The 20,928-nt window shown below is 31.1% G+C and overlaps 4 protein-coding genes across 4 annotated transcripts; 3 read left to right on the top strand and 1 right to left on the bottom strand.

The window, feature by feature from the left end:
• The first annotated feature begins 2,498 nt into the window (after positions 1-2,498).
• On the top strand, positions 2,499-9,749 carry LOC146533470 (stromal membrane-associated protein 1-like). The gene is made up of 5 exons (XM_085194941.1): positions 2,499-2,723; positions 5,265-5,395; positions 6,048-6,226; positions 6,443-6,548; positions 6,974-9,749. Exons 1-5 carry the CDS (start codon positions 2,606-2,608, stop codon positions 7,649-7,651), a joined length of 1,212 nt encoding a protein of 403 aa, XP_085051067.1. The 5' UTR covers positions 2,499-2,605; the 3' UTR covers positions 7,652-9,749.
• A 794-nt stretch (positions 9,750-10,543) lies between these two features.
• On the top strand, positions 10,544-20,903 carry LOC146533467 (sister chromatid cohesion protein DCC1). Its single transcript, XM_085194937.1, has 5 exons — positions 10,544-10,682; positions 18,332-18,522; positions 18,821-19,629; positions 19,947-20,110; positions 20,688-20,903. Exons 1-5 carry the CDS (start codon positions 10,672-10,674, stop codon positions 20,791-20,793), a joined length of 1,281 nt encoding a protein of 426 aa, XP_085051063.1. The 5' UTR covers positions 10,544-10,671; the 3' UTR covers positions 20,794-20,903.
• On the top strand, positions 10,812-15,451 carry LOC146533469 (protein DENND6A). Its single transcript, XM_085194936.1, has one exon. It carries the CDS (start codon positions 10,952-10,954, stop codon positions 12,638-12,640), a length of 1,689 nt encoding a protein of 562 aa, XP_085051062.1. The 5' UTR covers positions 10,812-10,951; the 3' UTR covers positions 12,641-15,451.
• Tim23 (translocase of inner mitochondrial membrane 23) lies at positions 16,265-18,194 on the bottom strand. The gene is made up of 3 exons (XM_085194938.1): positions 17,861-18,194; positions 17,364-17,471; positions 16,265-17,065 (listed from the first exon to the last, which is right to left on the bottom strand). The coding sequence occupies exons 1-3, from the start codon at positions 18,069-18,071 to the stop codon at positions 16,806-16,808; spliced, it is 579 nt and encodes a 192-aa protein (XP_085051064.1). The 5' UTR covers positions 18,072-18,194; the 3' UTR covers positions 16,265-16,805.
• Positions 20,904-20,928: the final 25 nt, after the last annotated feature.

Genomic DNA, 20,928 nt, shown 5'->3' with positions numbered 1-20,928 from the left:
TCCTGCCAACAAAGTAACAGTATTACTCACCCTCCAAGTGAGAGCTCATCAATAGCCAAAGAAACAAAACCATTTCCTTCCAACAAAATAACAGTATTACTCACTCTCTAAGGTACAGTTTATTGGTTCTTCCTCACACAACAAACATTTCAGAACAAACAAAGGTTACAAGTCATACTGCTACCATTCCTAGGTTTCCTTATCCAATGTTACTCACACCCCCTTCACCAACAATAAAATTGTTCCAATCTAAAAGAATTGTGTAACGGACGCCCAATTATTAAGCTATGAATCTCTTCTTTCTTTTTTTTTTAGTCACTATGATTTATGCTCAACTGGCAAGCTCAAAACGCTATATATCAAGAATTTAATTCAATTCACTAAGCCCTATATACATTGACAAGAATCATCTCAAGGCAAACTGGCACCCGTCTCTCCTCTAGCACACTAAGCACAACCACAGGACTCTTCAGAATCAGCCTGCATAAAACATCAACCACCTATGATCACCAGTAATCACTTACTCACTCATTCAACCATGAACATCACCCTTAAGGCGCCCAAAGTCATGTGATAAACAGTCTGAATCATTCCGGTTATTAGCACTTTTAACCCTCTCCACCTCCTCACACTATAGCTCAATATTATTGATAACAGAGTCAGTTTGATATAAAATAGTTTTGTATTATTCCAATATTTAAAGAAGATATTGCATCAGAAAGATTACGGGCTAATTTGGTAACCCCTGAAGTACATTGAGAAGGTGATGAGGTATCAGAAGCCATACTTTCAGATAATGCACCTTTGGGAAAAGTATCAAATCTAACAGTTAATCATTTAAATTTGTTTTTAACAAACTAGCATGACAGGTTGAATTATGAGAAGAAATATTATTTTGTGTACCTTTTTCAAGTTTGTCTAATCTCCAAAGAAATGCATTGTAATGCTCACCAGTAGAGGCACTCAGATACCTGGAGACACACAGAGACGCGTCGCGCATTGCAAGCAGAAACGCGCATACACGTGCGGGGACGCGTCACTCATCAGAGGCGCGCAGACACGCGCGGGAACCGCATCGAGAGCAGTGGCGCGCAGATATGCGCGGGGACCGCATCACAAGCAGTCTCGCAGACGCATCGCATATTGCGAGCAGAGGGTGTGCAGACGCACACCAAGATGCGCAGGAATGCGTCGCACATCGCGAGCTGAGGGCGTGTAGAGGCACACCAAGACGCCCAGGTAAGCGTCGCGCATCGCGAGCTGAGGGCGTGCAGAAGCACACCAAGACGCTCAGGTAAGCGTTGCACGTCGCCAGCAGAGGTACACAGAGACGCGCGGGGACGCGTCACTTGTCGTGGGAGCAGAAGCACCTCATAGCGGCACGGCGGCGGCATGAATGTCCTGCAACAGAACCATGAAAGCACCAGCACGAGCGCTCGAGACACCCTTAGCGCTCAAGTCTCGTAACATGGCTTTCAAATGACTTAACCTATCTCGCTAATCGCGACTACGTGTCGTGTCCGGTCGACGTGATTTGTTTTGTGATTTAATTCCAGCATCACCCATATTTAACACTGTATTTCTATATAGGCAATAAATAATTTAAGAAAAGAGAAATGATGAAACTGGTGTTTTATTTGCTTTCACAAAAATAACAAAATTATAAAGTACAAGGATCTGGCCTGATGGGCTTAGATAGGTATCCCACTTCTGAAATTAGGTTTCAGAAGTGAAATATGAAAATAAAACTATACAACACTAATGTTACAAATACAATCTTATTTATTAAAAATCTAAATAACTATAAAATGAAGTATAAATAACTAGAAACTTATATAAAACACCAACAACATTCGAAAACACATATAGGTATTTACTCAGTGTTAATTATAGCAGCTCTTTTAACCAATTCACATTATTTATTAATTAAAACATTTAAATTACTTTATAACTTGCTAATAATGATCTATTAACAACCTAGTAACAAATCACATCGACTACCACACGTGTAACCTCAAGTATATGAGGGGCAAATATGTCTTCCCGCTTAAATTAGTAACTTAATAACAAAATGAAAAGAGCGGGATGTCAAAATGACATTGACAGCGACATTGACACATTGCAGTACTATATTTGACAGTTGACATTTGTAGCACAGAAGTCTCCTAAGTATATAATAATTTACAGTACTATAATAATTTACAAAATAAGTACCACTTTTGGGCAAAATTCTGTTTTCTATTTTAATAGAATTAATTGTTTTATGATTTTCATAATTAAATTATGTTAGTAGTACACGGTGGGTCGCATAGTAATGAAAAAGACAAATTATTGTCTCACATCATAATTTCTTATAAAAAATACAGATGAAATGATAGATTGATTAAGAAATGAAAATCCTAAATCATAATTTTGCTTTCAAGTATATTCTTGTCTAAAAAAATCATACTAATTTACAAGTACAACTCGTAAGTCGTTAACTTCAGTCGTCATTAAACAGCTGTCACTTTTGCTTTATCATTTATGGTCTGTCTCTGCTCTTCTACAAATAAGCAGTATTTTACATCCACCCTTTTTTTCAATTATCAGTTACTTATTCACAGAAATGTCCTCTAAAAGTGAAAAAGATCGAGCCAAACAGATCCAGGATCGATGTCAAAATATATTGTTACAATTACTAAAAGATGAAGACAACAAATATTGTGTTGATTGCGACGCCAAGGGTGAGTATATTCTTTTTTTGTATTTTTTACTTTCTAAGGGACCCGTTAAATTTTCTTACTAACAAGCTATTATAATAGAAAAATATTTTAGCATACAGTGAAGTATGTAAAATTAGCCAACATTTTTACATTAGAGGGGTCTTCGAACTCTTCAGATTTACGTGTACGATTTATGTTTGACTCACGCTATCTAAAATTACAGCTTCATTTCCTTATCAATAATTAGACAAATTTGTGTTCACGTTTCGCAGCCTTAATAGCGCAAAATTATTTGAAAAGGTAAATGAATATGACGCAAAACAACAATGCTTATATATACTGCAAGCATTATTTGTCAATGAAAATTATTTTAATGAATATTTGGAAAAACATGCAATCTAAGTAATTATTCAATATATATTATTATCAACACACTTGTTACTTAAGAATTACATATTTTAATTTTTATAATTTTATTTTAACTTTAATATAAAATGAGGATTTAATTACAGTTTTTAGAGATAAATAAATGTTGACATTAAAATGATGTCTAGGTTAATGTCTGACCTAGATTAGTAGGTTTCATTCCTCTGCTCTGTACATATTGAATACAGGTAGATAGCCAATTGTTTAGTTCGCTGGGTTGATTTTGTACAATGATATTTAATTGTCTTATGTACTTCTAATATATTGAATTGACTGTATATTCAATATTTTAAATTTGAATATACAAGTATAATATTCTTAATATTATAAAAATATTTTGGTATGGTTCTTTGATTATGGCATTTTGAATATGCAAGTAGACTGTAGTCCAGTAGTATGTCTTCTCCACAGAATGTGATATTGGCAAAGTGGTCAATGACGAGAAGACGTGAAGGAAGTTATAGGGTAAAAAACGAAATATGAAAGTACTTTTTGCATTAGACAATTTTATTAGTTCATACTTTTTGTAATATAATGCCTACTAAATTATACAAATTAGTTAAATTATTTACAAGGTGAATTGAGTTTTTTGTTTGTATTAATTATTATGCAAGTGCAGGAAGTGTTAATTTGTACATCCACTCATATTTAAGGTGTCAAGGATGTTACCATAATTTTTGAAAATGATGAGTTAATGAAATTATAGTACAAATTTATCATAGCATTACCTGCTTAAAAGAGTTATGATATATAAATCATTTTGTTTTCTCTATATATGGAGTAATTGTGGTTGTGGAATGATCCTCAGTAGAGAAGGATTATATTTAGTTTCATTTTTTTTTCACTAATGATGCGGTTTCTGCCATTAAATATAGAATATCTTCAAATTGAGACACTTAAATAAAATTTTAATTAAATATATTTGAATTAATTGATTAATGTACACAATCTTATCAAGAATTAGATGCATGTTAATTATTACTTATTTTGCTATATGAATAGGCTGTATACATAATATTAAAATTATTTTTGAGGCCAGTCATGGCACAGGGGCACAAGTTTGTGACACAAGGTTCACACAGGTGACACAGGTGTGTGGATTCGATTCCTGTTTGAGGAAATAAAATATTTAATATTTTCATTTCTGGATTCAGGTGTCGAACCAAAGCGCCGCGTTAAGTTCCGCCACTCCACACTATTATAGCATGATGTAGTATGCTCTAGGCTCCCTCTGACTACACTTCTATGTGTGGGATACAGCACAAAGCTGAAAAATTAAATATTTTCATATTATTGTTAAACATAAACAAGAGAGTAAAAATAAAGACAAAAATACACTTGTAAAGAATGGTTGAGCCATTGCACTTCATACCCGATATGTCTCACTCCTGATTTAAGTTACAACCTGTAAAATATAAATTTATAAAGTATGAATCATCAGTGAAAGCATTACTAAGGCCTCATATTAGCACAAACATGACTATCAAATTTTAAGTTAACATTTGGAACATGTAAATATAAAGAAACCTTAGAAATAGTCTTGGTTGGTCAGCCTTTATATATAGTCACTGTGTGCTACTTGAGGCCGTCATTGCGTGTCTGACTATATACGCGATAGTTGTGGGTTATTCCCCGTTCTGGTAGACAAAGCGCGGCGTTGGGTTACGCCACTTAATACAGAATTCGGCAGAAAGGGGAGAATGGAGTGCCTTGATGGGACTGTAGTGACTTGGGCTTGAAATTAATGAGACTGTTAGTAAATTAATCAATTGCCCTTGTATTTGTACATGAGTATTTAAATAATAAGTAACTAGTTCTTTATTTTTATTTATGTTATACACATTATTATGTGTATTACATAAAACTACATTAACATGTAAAATATACACTAAATGTTAAGGAAACCTTGCTAACATACAATAGTGAAAACTACAATGAAATCGGCTTAGTAGTTTCAGAGATTATCATGAACAAACGGATAGACAAGGAGACAAAAAATTTTTTTTAAAATCTTTATTTTTGGTTCTTTACGTTATTAAAAGCCATCGAATAACATAAACATATGATAAACGGAAAATTGTAGTTAAATTTATTAATCATACTTATCTTATTGTAAATAAAGTACCAATTGTTCAGGTCCCCGCTGGGCGTCATGGAATCTTGGTATTTTCCTATGCATCCGGTGTGCCGGTATCCACCGGAACTTGGGGGTCCACATTTCTAAAGTGAAGAGCGTCAACCTCGACTCCTGGACTGCAGAGCAAGTAGTAAGTGATTATTTATATGTATATTTTTCAACAATTTAAGATCATGGTAAAAACTCTCTCACTCTGTAAAATCGTTATATTTAAATTATTTCCACTTGTTCGCTATGGTATACACATCATCTGGGAGAGGGGAAGCGAAAGTGTTAAATTGAGTATTTTAACGCCCTTACCGTGCTAGGCAGGAATATGAAGTAGCTAGTAACTTAGCATCTTATTAAGAGGTTTTAATGTTGAGTATAATGGTTCTGAGTTTGATGATTGTTTATTTCATTTGCCCCTTGAGGGATATTGACTTTTTCAGTTGTCCACTGTACCAGTTGAGTGTTCAATGGCTTTATAATGTGCAATGTCAATGCTTAGATGAAAGTAAAAACAAAGTAAAATAGTCAATCTCTGCCTATTTTACAAAAATAATGTCATTTACAGTACGGTTGACGAGTTGTGGCCGCTCTGAAGTTAGGCTTTAACTTTTGCGAATTGTTCACTCGGTGGGAAAATGGTAGAAAGTAAGAAAAAATAATATAATATCATTTCTGCGCAGCCATCTACAGCTAACTTTAGGATGACCACGACTCGTCGACAATACTACAACTACACTATATACAACTATGGTCGTGACTAAATTAACCAAAAATTTAATCTTAAATTACAGGTGTACCTACAACAAATGGGGAATTCCCGTGCCCGTGCCGTATACGAAGCTAATCTACCAGATTCCTTCAGACGGCCGCAAAATGATTCCTCTTTGGAATCCTTTATCAGAGCCAAGTACGAACAGAAGAAGTATATAGCTAAGGAGTGGGTGCCGCCTACAATGCCTAAAGTTAATTGGTAAATGAAACTGATAATTATTACTGACTTAAAAATACATTTTTTTAAGTACTAAAGTATCGGATTACAGTACCGTTGCTGTTGATTTAGATAAAATAAAGTGCTGTGTTCCATCACCACCAGTAAGGAAATAATAAATAAATAAAATCGGGATACACACTATAATGCAATAAAATTATTATATAAATATATTAATTAAAAAATCATATATTTCAGGGATAAAGAGATAGACGAAGAGCTGGAGAAACAAAAACGTAAGAAGAGGGCCACTACTTCAGGATTGGGACCACTGCCAGCACCCTCTGCCGACAAGAAGTATAATGTAAGTACATATAGACATACAAAATGTATGTGTGATGTATAGAAAAAATCTGTGCAGCCATCTATATGAACTTCAGTCAGCCACAACTTGTTGACAACTTAATCCTTTCCTTTTTTCTATCCCACACTCAGCAGGGTAGGCAGAGGGAACCTCATGATAAGTCACTGGGTTCCCCACTTCAGACTACTTTAAACAAAATATAACAAAATTTAAAAGTTGAATGATAAAACTGATGCGGTTTAAGTAAACCAGGAAATAGAAAACGTTTAAATCGGTATAATCAGTTGGGTTTTATCTTTTTCTGAGTGGGAATTGAACCCGCGACCACCACATGCACTTTCCGGAATTCCTTCATTGAAATATTATGTTTCTTGTTTAATTATACTTTAACTTTTTACTTAATTTTAATACAATATTGTTTACAGAAATCAGATGTAATACCCAGCCTACCGAAACCCAAGTCGTCAGTCAGTCCCAAATTGGGTAGAAACACACCAACAAGCCAAGCAGAAACTAACAAGCCATCAAATGGTTCAGCTGATCTCCTAGGTCTGGACACTGCTAAGCCTGAACCGAAACCATCAACAAATGACGATATATTCTCAAGTTTCTTCTCAGCACCAGAAAAACCATTAGAACCGAAACCGGAAGAATCAAAACCTGATCTGAAAACTGAAGAAGAAAATTTCTTCAAGCAACCAGCCCCTACGGAGAAGGAAAAGTCTAAGCTAACAAAAGACAGTATTTTAGCTCTATACAGTCAAACTCCTAGTAACACTTTAGCAAGTCAATTCAATCCTGTTCAACCTATTCAACCTGCATACCCATTTGGGACCTATCAACCATACAATAATATGCCAATGCAAAATGGTATTCAAACTTTCAACCAGTTTCAATCCATGCCAAATCAATTTCAAGCATTCCCTACTCAAATGACCCCGCAGCAGCAAAATCAACAAAATCAAAATCAACAATTTCAACAGAATTTTTTCAATCAAAATCAATCTCAATTGTCTCAACAGTTTAGTGGTTTGAACCTTGGACAGTTCCCAAATGCGTTCCCGCCCAACCCTAATATGGCAAGTAATAGTACTTGGCAATAGTATGGCAAATCTAATTAAATATGATAGATAAGGCAGAAATATGCTTGGTTTTTAGAAAATTTATGTCTTTAGTGAAATATTAATGTGTTGATATTTGTTTTTTATAGTTTCTTAGATTTTTTCCCTGCAATTTTTTTTACCTTCCTGTATAAGGAGTACCCGTATTTAGGAAAGCAGAGTGAACTCAAGGAACTAGAGGAAATAGCGTTAAAAATCACTTTGTTTCTCACGTATTACCCAATTTTCGAGACATTTGCATGAGTGACGGAACTCAACGCCTCACAATGTCTTGTTACCAGAAAATAATGTGACAACTTATTTCCATTTTCAAAAATCTTATTTCAATAAATTGAAAACGAGTTATAATTAAAACGACGTGTATAAAATTATAATATAATAACGAAAACACACTGATGTTTTACTAAGACAATATAATTATATTAGAACAAGCATATAAAGGTAAGTTCCCTACAACCTTATTGTTTCTCAAAAGTGTGATACAGATGTTCATAATTAGTTGTTTTTTAGGTATTATTACAATTATTCTGCAATATTATCGACTGATAGTCATTTTTTTATTGATTTACTGAAGTAATAATAATGTTATGGTATTTATGATACTTTATAACATTCTGCCATTTCATTTGAGAATTTTCTATTGTCTTATATTTTAGTAACATTATATGAATTTAATTATACATTTGTGAAATGTTACAGCAAATTATCGTATTATACAGAATTTTTTGATGAAGAATAGATTCTATTAGCAATTTTAATGTTTTAAAAGCAAATGAGTCTATTGAGTTATTATTAAATTTGCGTAATTAAAATGGTACTTATGTAACTTGTTTGTGGATCAAATATTCATAGACAATAGATGTCAGTTAATGTGAGAACATTTACATGGAAAATGTTTTTTTTTAAATAATACTTACCTTTTTAGCACTGGGACATTAGCCTTATTTCACATATAATAGAAAAAATAGTTATTTTTTTATTGTATAGCTGAAGATGTATTCTTCATTACATTTGCCTTATATTCAATGAGATAGAAAAAAATGCATGAGTGAGTCTCAACGACTTCTAGATGAATATTATTTACATTTATATTGTATGTGCAATTCAATTATTTTCAAATATATTTTATTTCAGTATTTACATTTTTGATTAAAGAAACTATTTTTTTAAGTTGAATTTTACACTTAGTTTTTTTTATATATTTTGCACCTGTAAATGTTGAATTTGCAATAGCCAGTTATCTGTGTATGTAGTTCCAATCTATAGATCAAAATAATTTCATTTCTATCGTCAATTCCTTGTGATTGTATGTTTTAATACACAATATTGCTGCTTATTTTTTAATAGTTATAAATAGTTTGGAGAGATTAAATACTGTCCAAATGCTGCCATATTTCAAATGACATCAACATGATCTTGATGCAGATAATTGTTAATTTTAGAATTCTTTGTTTTAATTATTTTTGATCCTTCAATTAGGTTTAAATCAAAAATATATTTCAGTTAGATTGTTTTTGTAAGCCTTTGCTACTTAATGGACAGTATTGCTCAATTGAATCCTATTTTTCCTTATTTTACTATAACTATAATTTTAATTGGTGCATAAAATGTTTCTTAAATTGTTATATTTTGTGTTGCCAGCATTTTGTAACGGTATTGTTTGTTTTTTTAATAATGTAGTATGATTTTTCAAATTAATGTTTGTGCTTAAGCTAGATATAGTTAAATCATTCTCATATTCACACACAATTTTTTTTTGCTTATCATTATTTATTACTTCGTTTTTATTTGTATTTTAATTCAGAGTAAACATTCAAACTTTTATGCAAAATAAAACTTTTTCTTATATCTGAATATTCTTCAATAGATAAAGAAAAAATATGTAATTTGGAAAATTTCAATATCTAAAATGTGTAAAGTTATAGATTTTTTTATTACAATTAAAAAGTTTGATGTATTTAGTTAAATAATGGAATTAACGATGTTAAATATTTTTAATGGATCACTTGTCATATTGGCATTGTCAGGTCCATAGATTCTGTATTTAATTTTGAAATAAATATAATAGCCCATAGTCAAATAATTTGTTTTATTTTTCTCCATGCTTAATGAATTATTATTTCTCAGCAAATCCACTCTGCATTCAATAAAGTTTAGGAATAAATTAAGGGTTATTTCATATTTTTTACTCAAAATTTAAAATGATCCATACAAGTGTGGATAATCTTTAGTGCTTATAATGATTTTTAAAATATAAAATATGTTTCCATTTAATAGTTAAAGATATGGCGTTTATGAATTTAATAGAATATGCCAAGGAAGAAAAACAACTGTTTTGTGGCGTGTGACTAAGTTCGACAGGTTGTAGGTTCGATACCCATTTGAAGAAATGAAAAATTTATATTTTTTATTTTTTCGCTTTGAAACCGCTTTCGCTAGTCAAAACGCAATGCAATTAGGAAGTGTGTCACTAGGTGCTCAGGTTCCCTCTTCCTACTCTACTCTGCTATGAGCGAGTTACAGCTGAAACTAAAAAAATGTAACAATGTTACAATCTTCTGTTCTTATAATCTTATCCCACTGAAATTTTAAAGAGGCCAGTGAAATAACTATAAAATATATATTAGAATATAAAATATTCATGGAAATATTCTCTGAAGTACAGTGGAAAACCACAATAAGAAATAGAGTTTCGTATCTTTTTGTTGTTTTATACCACACAATGTATACTTACAATACAAAAATTGCCTTAATTGTTTTAATAATGAAGTCCTTAATAGAAATATTATGAAGAATATATCAATAAATATATTTTAACATTTATAACTATTGTTTATTCATTTAGTGACTTAAAGTAGGTGCTAAAGAAAATATTTTGCTTGAATTGGAACGTCATTTTTTACGAAGTTTTGTGCTCGTTATATTATTTTTACTTATTTTTTATTTTTTGTGTATTATTTCTGCAAACTACTACATATAATCTTAAATAAAGTAAAGAAATCATGGAGGATAGGTAAGACATTGTTATTCTACTATAAATATTAAGAATATGACGAAAATGTCTAATGCGCTTATATCTCACTTCAGTTTTGGCGCGCGAGGCCATGTTGACGGAACAGCTGTCGCCAGCTATCTTTATAATTTGCTTGTGTTTTTTTACACGCTGTTGACAAAGAGTAATGTCTCTTGTGTAAACAATGTTATTATTTTATTTAATATTTTAAACAAACGAGAAATCGCGTGGCATTTAGTGCAACATGTGTAAAAGGTTTTAAAACAACAATGGCTTGTGGACTGGAAAGTTATTCTGACAGTGATATTTCGACATCTGATGAACGGGAATTTGATGCGAAATGGAGCAGGTTTTCAGATTGGCTTCACTGCATTTGCGTGGTCACGTTCGATCTCGAACTTGGACAGGCAATGGAATGCGTTTACCCCCCGGGCGTGAAATTAACTGACCAAGAAAAATGCAATATTTGTTATTTAGCTTTCCCTGATTCGAATTCAGGATGCATGGGTGATACTCAATTTCATGTAAGACTGCGATCTCGTGCTCCACTCACTCCCCAACAGTTGATATATAACGAGGACAGTGTGCCAACGCTTCGCGCGGACTCCACGCACTACTGGGGCTTCGTTTATTTTCGTCAAGTCAAAGATCCTTCACTACCTCGAGGCTATTTTCAGAAAAGCATAATTTTACTCACTCGTTTGCCATTTATTAATTTGTTTTACAAGGTCATACATTTAATTGCACCAAAGCATTTTGAAGATGGAGAGCATAGCTTGGAGGCAGCATGCCATGATATAAACAGATGGCCACCTCTTGATGCTGGACAAAACATGCTTTTGCCAGTCTTAGGTACTGTTTTTCAATCATATGTTCCTAATCAACAGACAGGGAAAGTGTCAAGGTCAGACATAATAAAGCAAGTGCATTCACCTAGCATACCACACATACTTGCTTCTATTCAAGATGTTAATGTATTTGATGCTTTGGCCAGTGTAATATCACACCTACATTTACTTTGGGAGCTTGTTTTGACTGCTGAACCTATAGTTGTGATGGCAAGTTCCCCAACAGAATGTTCTGCCATGGTGCAAGCATTGACTTATCTTATTCAGCCTCTACCATATGCAGCGGAGTATAGACCTTATTTCACAATACATGATAGTGAGTTTAAAGAATTTACTCGTAAGCAGTTCAACCCACCTTATGTAATTTTAGGCGTGACCAATCCTTTCTTTACAAAAACATTACAACACTGGCCTCACACTATTAAATTAAGTGACTCAATATCAATAAAAACAAAACTAAGGAAAGTTGGCAATATAAAACACCTAGATACAGCTCCTGGTGTTTATACACAATATAAAGCATTTTTAGAGAAAGATAAGGCAATAATCAAAAAGCTACATAACGGTATAAGAACAGACCGTCCATCTGAAGTACAGACTGCCATGGTAAAAAGACATCTTTTAGAACTGACACAGAGTTTTATGATACCTTTGGAAAGATATATGGCATCACTGATGCCTTTACAAAAAAATATATCACCTTTTCGAGCTCCACCTATACCAAACCCCTTCAATCCAGAAGATTTCTTTGCAATGTTACAACAAGCTGGACCTCATCTGACGACAGGGATAAAAGGGGATTGGATAGGCCTATATAGAAACTTTTTTAAAACACCTAATTTTAGTGCATGGTTTCATGAAAGACATAGTAAGTTGACAAATAAATTACATGCTTTACAGTTAGAAGCTTTAGCCGAAAGTGATTTGAAAATGTGGTCGATTGGTAAAAAGGAAGTTGAAATAGTTGACATGGTCTTAAAGCTACGTGAAGTTTTAAAAAGTGATCCTCCTGTGGCTGGCAATACACGGACTTTGTTGGCAAGAAGGTTAGAGGACTTGAATTGTGTTCTTCCAGATGACATGAAGTCAATTTTGAATGCAGCATCGTGACATACACATTGCTGCTCCTCAGAGTTGAGAGGATGCAGCGCTGACTGCAAAGTTCAATTAAAAAATAACTATTATAGGACTATAGCTTGCATCTAAAATATCTCCAAATATAAATGTTATTTTCCTATGCATAATTTATTGATAGAGAGACACTATTTATAAAAAAGATAAGTGAATATTTTCAATCCTCTGTTAAGTTTTACTTTCAATTACATATGAAATGAATATTTTTAGATAATCTGTATTGATTGCATAATATCTTACAATATAATTAAGTGTTCAGTAGGGTTTCATTTTGACATGCTCTAGTTAATGTAGTAAAAAAGCAGTTACACAAATTAACTATTTTACAATATGTTAATATGGTAAATAAGTTAGTCTTTTTTTAATTTAATTGTATAAATCTACTAAAATAGTATTCAAATAATAAAACAAGTATTCTGCTGCATTGTAGTAACTCCTATTAAATAATGCTAAAGTTAAATAATAATTTAGTTCCACATAATACACAATAACAATTTATGGCTAATAAAGTAATAGTTATATTATTTTTACAACTTTAAAGAAATAAAAAAAATTGTCATAATTTTCAGTAATTAAATAATTCAAATATTTTCTTTTAATGTTTTGTATCATCATCAATCAATAAAAGTTACAATGAAATGTAAATATAAAATATTGTCTTATAATGTCTATTCAGTCTTATTCTTGTGATTGACAAGTTATGAAGAAAGTATACACAAGATAGAAAGTAGCATTATGTCTGTATAAATACTTTGACATTATGGTTTACTAGTTATTACATGTGACTTCACCTGTTTTCACTTTAGAAGATAATTTACAACATTATGAATGTGTTTTGGTTTATCTCATTTTTTTTGTTCAGATTTGGTTAATTAGCCAGAGGCAGAGCTTTGTTAGTGGAGGTTAGTGTTTATAGCATTTAAGAATACATTTGGGTCGCAAGTACCAGCCTGCCTCTGCCTGCTCTGAAGTCCTCCCTATGTAATGATATAGGCACTTAAGTACTGTGAAATTGTGGTTTATGTCACATACCTTGATCTAACCAATTTACATTTGTGGGTTCCATATATTACCATGTTTATTTGTTATTATTAATGTAATTTAAAATATTAATTAATTAATTTTTCCTTTCATTATATAATATTATATACATATTATATTAAGAGTACTTTTTAAAAACCTCAATTGTTGGCAAATATTTTATCATTTTATTAATAAGTAATCCAGTTCTGTGTATATAGTATAATGTCTGTCAATTAGGATAACGCCTTTGTCAAATATATAATGCTATTGTTGCAATGGATGTTTAAAAATAAAAATAATTTGGATGGTAGTTATGCATGAAACCAAATTATTGAATCACTAAATATTGTTATGTACACAAAAACAGAAAATATCTAAAATATTGTATTATTTATATATATAATAATTTAAAAATTCCATGTGAATTGTTTTTTGCATAACTATGTTGAATTGTGGTTAAATATAAATTTTAAACTTTTTAGATGTAAATAGATAAAATTTTTATGGTAAATGAATCTCCATAAAATTATGAATGTTATCATTCAGTCCATCCATTGCTGATATATAACATACTCTTAGATACTGTTTAAATATCTGTGTCCTATAATTTTATCTTATACTATTTGTAAATTTTGTTTAAAATTTAACTAAGTTAAAAAAAAGGCTAGACGGTAAGACAGTTCTAGATTTAAAACACACTTATTAAACTGTCTGCAATTATTAAATTATTTTTATTTCTCTGGTCTTATGAGTAAAAGCAAAAATTGACGAGTTGTGATCATTCTGAATTTAACTGTAGATGGCTACGCAGACTCGATTTTAAGATTTTTCTTATTTTAGATTTTCTTCCCCACTTTCTATATTTATGGAAAGTTCAGTAAGCCTAATTTCAGGGCGACTACGACTTGTCTCTAGGTTCTCACTGCTTATTCTTAAAAATGCGGAAGACGCGTGAAGATCACGTAAATAAACCATAAATTTTATTATCATAGGGTTAAAAGTATAATATACAGTAAGCTTTGCTTGGTTTATATTATGTAAAGGATAATGTAGCGCGATAGTCGTTATCTCTCTTTATGAAAATATTATATTTTATTTCATATTGCGAATTTTACTCTGTAAATTTATTACAATACTGATTAAAATTAGTTCAGTTTTAGAAGTTTTTGTATAAACAATTATTATTACCTACATAATTTACTTATTTTGGATACAAAACTTGCGGTTCAATTAATCACAGCATTTGAGTGTTTTTAAGATTCAAGTTTTTTTTTACTTTCCTTTTATTACAAAATAAAATATGTATGTAGATTTGTTTAGTTTTGAATTTATAGCATTTTTATTTTTATCGCATTCGAATATTAGGTATTAAGAAACCGATCGGCGCGGCGTGGCGCTTAGAACGTTATCTCATAAGGTCTTAAGATAAATGGTGAATAGATCTATTATCATTTTCATAATATTTACCATATTGATAAGCAATAAAAATGTTAAATTGGTGCCAAAGTTGTTTTTTCATTCACTATGTTTTTTCCGCATTTTTTAGGCAGACTGGAGATTTATTAATAAGTGTACCTATCTATAGTGTAATAGTACAAAATAATCTTAGTTATGTATGGCTTAGATACTGAAAATTTTAGTATTAAAATAATCATTGTCGGATATGTTATACTACTTCGTGCTATGTTGGAGCTAATACCGCTAATAACTTAATAAACTTATTTAAAATAAATATGGTTTTGAAACTAGTACCGATAAAAAACATTCGATTATTTCATTATTTTAGATATACGTACTGATTATTTTTTGTCCCTAATGAGCTCCTGTACATTTTAACCCATGTTAGTTAAACGGTCCTTTAGACCCCTAAGAATTGTTAAAAAAATTATAAAATATATATGCCTAGTATAACTGTATAAGTGGCTAGGTATCCTAAACCATTAATTGTTTGTAGGATTAATTAATATCGATTATAATCTCGTTTGTTTTCTTGTCGATTCTTGCTCAATGCATGTTTTAAAAAATCTACTGATAAAGATGCTACGGTCATTTTATTTTACGTGCCATTAACGCCATCTATTTACAAACACTGAAACTAACTTCGTATTTAAGTGAGGTTTTTTTCCTTTTACAGTATGTAATTGAAATACATACCTATTATATATCCAATTGTTGAAATAAATATAGTGTTTTCAAACCACGCTCAGCATTTTCATACAGAATTTTAATATACCTGATCTTAAATCGAGTGCTTCTGCTACAACTACTGTCATTACTGAAATATTCTAACTTACTGTATAAAACCGTCAATATTCATATTTTTTTCTGCAGATATTTGATATTATTTTTTAAAACGAATATTTTACATAAGCCATCAAGATGTAAAAAATAATAATAGTGAAGGAACTACGATTAAGAAGTTCAAAATACATCATCCTCTGATAAGAAAAAAATCTTTTAACTATTTATGGAAATTAAAATTAAGGGTTAGGCCATTTTCGCTTTTACTTATTTACTTAAGAAATGTAAATATATAATAAATAATGTAAAATTATAATAAATAAATAAAATGAGTACTTTTCCAAACAAAGTTTTATTTATAGCTTAAAGAAATTGTGCTAGCCCTCTCCAATGGGGTCCACAATCGGAGGCGGGTTATAGTCGCACTTACCAACAAGTGGGAAGACATGGCATAAATAAGTCTCACTCTACTTGTCAGATCCTTTGGTGCTCACAACATAGACATTTATGATGATAAATTGATAACCACCAAAAACCCAAAATATTTTTTTTAACATAACTAAAGGAAGTAACTGATGCAACTTAAGTTTATTTATTAATATTCAATCATGATTTAAAACTTGATTTTTTTTATGTGTTTCCTAATTAGGTTTTACATATTTTTTTACATTTATTCTTTGTCCTTCATTTTAGGCTTCATATATGGTTATTTAATGTATGTCCCTGAGATAAACATATTAAAATTTTTAAAATTCTCTTTTTAATTACTACAACAGTGCTAAAACAAACATTCTGGGGTTACCAACTCATCATCCATCTGACTACAATTAAAAATATAACAGTCCAATATTTACAAAAAACTAAAAGGCAGGCAGCTTCACATTCTTATATATCTAGCTTTACTCCATATGTTATCATTATCTGTGACAAGTGTGTATAGTCCAGCGAGGGTTAATCCAGCTGCGGCACCAAGGCCCATTGAGCGGAGGCCAGCTGTGCTTTTATAAAGCAACCCAGTTGCCGTAGCTGCTATAAATGTGTTAGTTGTGTCTTCCTTATCTCTTAACCATGTTATTCCGAGTGCCATGGTTGAGTACATTGATGCTAATATACCTAATGTGCATCCTGTTGTTGTACCTATAAACAAGATATAAAAATATTTGAAGTACAAATAAATAACAAAATGTTTATTAAAATTGTATAATATTATAAAGTGTACATACATTATGAGTCACTAGGGATAATGCAAATAGCATGCAAGAGGAAATTCTATAGTATTTAAATTTAATGCATATCTTTATTAATTAGGCTGTAAAAGCAGTGGAATTGTGTCAAATAAACAAGCTTTTATTACCACAGTAAAAATGCAATAGTTTGGGTTTTATTCCCATTCAAACATTATTACTCAAATATTATTTATTAAGTTTATACAAACCTTGTTTCATGACATAGTTTATTAATTGTGTTCTCCTAACTTTACCAGTTTGTCCCGCCAGTGTTGTTGCTCTCAACCCCTTATACAGACCAGCCATACCTCCCATACCTGCAAAGAGTAAATTTAATAACAACATTTAGAATTTAAGATAAACAACCACTATTTATATATTTTGTTATATTTATATATTTTAAAATACATACATTTGTTATATAGGAGAATTATACTTTCTACCAGGAATACATAAAACAAATAGTACATTACTTTACGAAATATATATTTTTTTGCTTAGTTAACAGTAAAATCAACAAGTTCTTAATTTATTAATAATTAATTAATATTGTAGTATTTTTTTTATAATAATTTATATTTAAAAATGTAAAACTGATTCACTAATTTAATAAAAGTATATTCTGTTTTGTAAATATTTGAAATTGTTATGTAAAATGTTTTCGAGGTTATTTTACAAAATTGTATATAATATATGAACGACTTGCCTGAACCAGTTATAAAAGACATGCCTACAATTGGCAAAGCTACATTAGACCGTCTTGCTGTGGAAGCCATGTGACTCTCGTCAGGATAAAGGAATTCTGGTTGCACTTTTGGTATATAGTTAGGGTCAAAGTTTAAGTAAGGTGAAAGATTTGCTCCTTGTTTTTTGTCTTCATTCTTATTTATCGGCAATATGTCACCAAATATAGACATTTTCGTTTGTTTTACACTAAATTTACTACACTAATATTATTTTGTGACGTGATTTGCAATCACGCAGGAAATTTGTGAGGTTCGGTTGTACTCGGTCGATCTTGAATGTCAAATTGTGACAGTTTTTATGTCTTGTCTTGCTACAGATTATTAAAATAAATAAAACTTTTCTTTTTTTAAAAGTTGTAAGGATTGAGCCTTGCGTATATTTAAATTTTAAAATTAAAGCGCTTAAATATATATTTTTTTTATTTTTATAGCGAGGAAAGGACACCAGAAGACATTAGAAAAATAATAAAAACAGCAAAACTGCACGAATCAGAATTGACAGAAATTACCCAAATATTAAGGTTTCCAGACCCAAGTGAACAAAATAATAATATGAAACTTATGCTGTTAGATGATAATTTATTAAAAGAAATTGAAGCTGGCCATCAATTGATATTCAAAGGTAAGTGAATTAGTCACTTGTAAGTGCGTTATTAAAGACATTTTTTTTAAATAGTTTTAATCACTTAGTATATAACTAGCTTAGGTAATTTTTAAAACACTTACTGTTTACTATTTGGTAATAGCTTAATACAGAATTATGAAGATATCGCGTATTAGGATAGCGTTTGACTGTAAACGAAATGGATAGAAAAATATAAAAATATTTCTTGTTTTAAGATGTTAAATCAATGCGCACCGTTGAATTTAGCTAAGTGGTTTCGTGTAATTTTATAATTGCTTTACCTATACAATTAAAGGTGATCCAGACGAAAATGCAGTCCTATGTACACGTAACAAAACATACGACATCAAAGAAGCTGAAACCTCAAATAGCTTACTTCTAGTTCCTGATTTATTATTTGCTGCATCCACTGGCCTCGATGAGACTATTGCCAATAATTCTATGGAAAGCGATTCGGACACTTCTTTCGATAAATCTAATGCTAGTCTAAATAAGTCTACCGACTCCGATGATGGAAGACCTCCTCGAAAAATAGTCAATAAAGATATTCTTAATACATTCTTTACTTATTACGAATTAAAGCCTTGTAAGCCACGTTTGTCTAAGCTAAGGAAACTTCTAGAAAAAACCATGTATCAGGGATTAGAACTTGAATATACTATCGACAAAACAAATCTTTTGACTTACGAGGCTATTCTGGAACAGATACAGGCGTCGAAAGAAGAATTAGATGCCGAGTTAATTAAGATCCAAGCTATTAAAATTGATGATTATTATCGATTATTGGAATTTGATTATGAATTTCGCGTTTTATCACAAATGTTAGACTTAATAGAGGAAAACTCTTGGCCGTTGAATAAAATTTCTAAAGAAATAACTCTGGAAAGTTTAAAAGAATTGGTGCCAGAATGTATTTTAGAAGCAATGTTCTCATTTTATACATTAAAATCGAATAATGAAGATAGTATACAGTATTATGAGTATAAGCAGGATAAAGTTTGCCGTTTCTTGGCAAGAGTACTTTTAAAAAGTGCGGGAAAGTTTAATTTAGCTGAGTTTTTGCAAGCTTGGAAGGATTCTGTACCTGAGGGGATGATGACTAATGTAAGTATTTGTTATAATACTTTAGGGGCCATTCATAAATAACGTTCTATATATTACAAGATTTTTGACGCCTCCCCTGTTCTTGTCACAACTAGTTACAATTGTGAGACCTGAAATGAAAATAATTTAGTACGCCAAGTGGGAATCGAACCTTCGAATTTACAGTCAGACGCTGTGCCGCTGCGTTTCTTATTTCATACTTCAGATAATTTTTTGAATACTAAATGTACCTACTATTCTAATTCAAACTAATTCAATTAGAATAGTAAATTCAATTTAAATATTTTTGTAAAGGTCCTATTTACTATTTATTTCAGGAATCTTTACTCTCAGGTATAGCATTAATAGACAAGACATCTTCACCTCAAGTGGTGTGGGGGTTTTCCGAGAAGGACCTGCCGGAAGACATTAACCAAAGGTTCAAGGTTCTTTTCCAGACCAAAGCAAAATGGACTGTGCAGGAAATATCGTCGTATGTTGAGTAAGTATTTGACACCATGACGCCATGTTGCCATTGTAGCATAATTAAAAAGAAAAATAATAGTATGAAAAATCGGGGATTTTTTAACATATTAAAGCATAAACATAAATAAATGTGACTAAATGCCGCCATAACCTCCGACAACATTCAGTTTCCTTTACAATTGCCGCATATAGTAAGTATTTTTATACTTGAGGCACTGCGAAGGCACATATATTATTATCAATTTATATATTTTTTATTAATTTGACTCCTTAGATTGAATGTTGAGTGAAATTGAAATGCTTTATTAAAAATAAAGACGTAAATTAATGGTGTAGGTTTGTTAGTACTGATAGCGAGCTCTTAACTGAGATTTAAAATATTAATTTCTTGATTCTGTCAAACTCATTACTGATAATATTTAGTGAGATATTTTATAATTGATATTTATTTATATTTAATTTTTAACAATCACAATCTACCTGCTATGGCATGGCTTATGCTGACTTATGCATTTCTACAAAGCTATTTGTTAATTAATTTGACTATATATATTTAAATATAATGTTCTCAATGAAAATTATTTAAATTTCAGATTATACGCAACAGAAAAGTTAAATGTTAATGCTTTATTAACAAAATACGCGCGTGCTTCAACACAAGATGGCGTCCGAGTGTTTTCCGCTAAACATATGAAATAAATTGTAATTTATTGTTTAATCAAAATACTACAATGATTAATGTAATAGTTATTACATAAGGAAAATATTGTTATCTTGTAGTTTTGTTTAGTAAATATTTTAAAAAATAAGTTATTATATTTATTCATGTGGATC

Source organism: Heliconius melpomene, chromosome 12, assembly GCF_056956725.1.
Source record: "Heliconius melpomene rosina isolate 202511_hmr_F chromosome 12, ASM5695672v1, whole genome shotgun sequence".
Taxonomy (NCBI): domain Eukaryota; kingdom Metazoa; phylum Arthropoda; class Insecta; order Lepidoptera; family Nymphalidae; genus Heliconius; species Heliconius melpomene.
This window is presented reverse-complemented; position numbering and strand designations above follow the sequence as displayed.

Coding starts and splice junctions, on each gene's coding strand:
- LOC146533470 (XM_085194941.1), top strand. CDS start 2,606: ATGTCCTCTAAAAGTGAAAAAGATCGAGCCAAACAGATCCAGGATCGA. Junction 2,724..5,264: donor TGTTGATTGCGACGCCAAGG/GTGAGTATATTC, acceptor CCAATTGTTCAG/GTCCCCGCTGGGCGTCATGG. Junction 5,396..6,047: donor CCTGGACTGCAGAGCAAGTA/GTAAGTGATTAT, acceptor CTTAAATTACAG/GTGTACCTACAACAAATGGG.
- LOC146533467 (XM_085194937.1), top strand. Junction 18,523..18,820: donor CCATCAATTGATATTCAAAG/GTAAGTGAATTA, acceptor ATACAATTAAAG/GTGATCCAGACGAAAATGCA. Junction 19,630..19,946: donor CTGAGGGGATGATGACTAAT/GTAAGTATTTGT, acceptor TATTTATTTCAG/GAATCTTTACTCTCAGGTAT.
- LOC146533469 (XM_085194936.1), top strand. CDS start 10,952: ATGGCTTGTGGACTGGAAAGTTATTCTGACAGTGATATTTCGACATCT.
- Tim23 (XM_085194938.1), bottom strand. CDS start 18,071: ATGTCTATATTTGGTGACATATTGCCGATAAATAAGAATGAAGACAAA. Junction 17,472..17,860: donor GTCTTTTATAACTGGTTCAG/GCAAGTCGTTCA, acceptor TACTCTTTGCAG/GTATGGGAGGTATGGCTGGT. Junction 17,066..17,363: donor AAACTATGTCATGAAACAAG/GTTTGTATAAAC, acceptor TCTTGTTTATAG/GTACAACAACAGGATGCACA.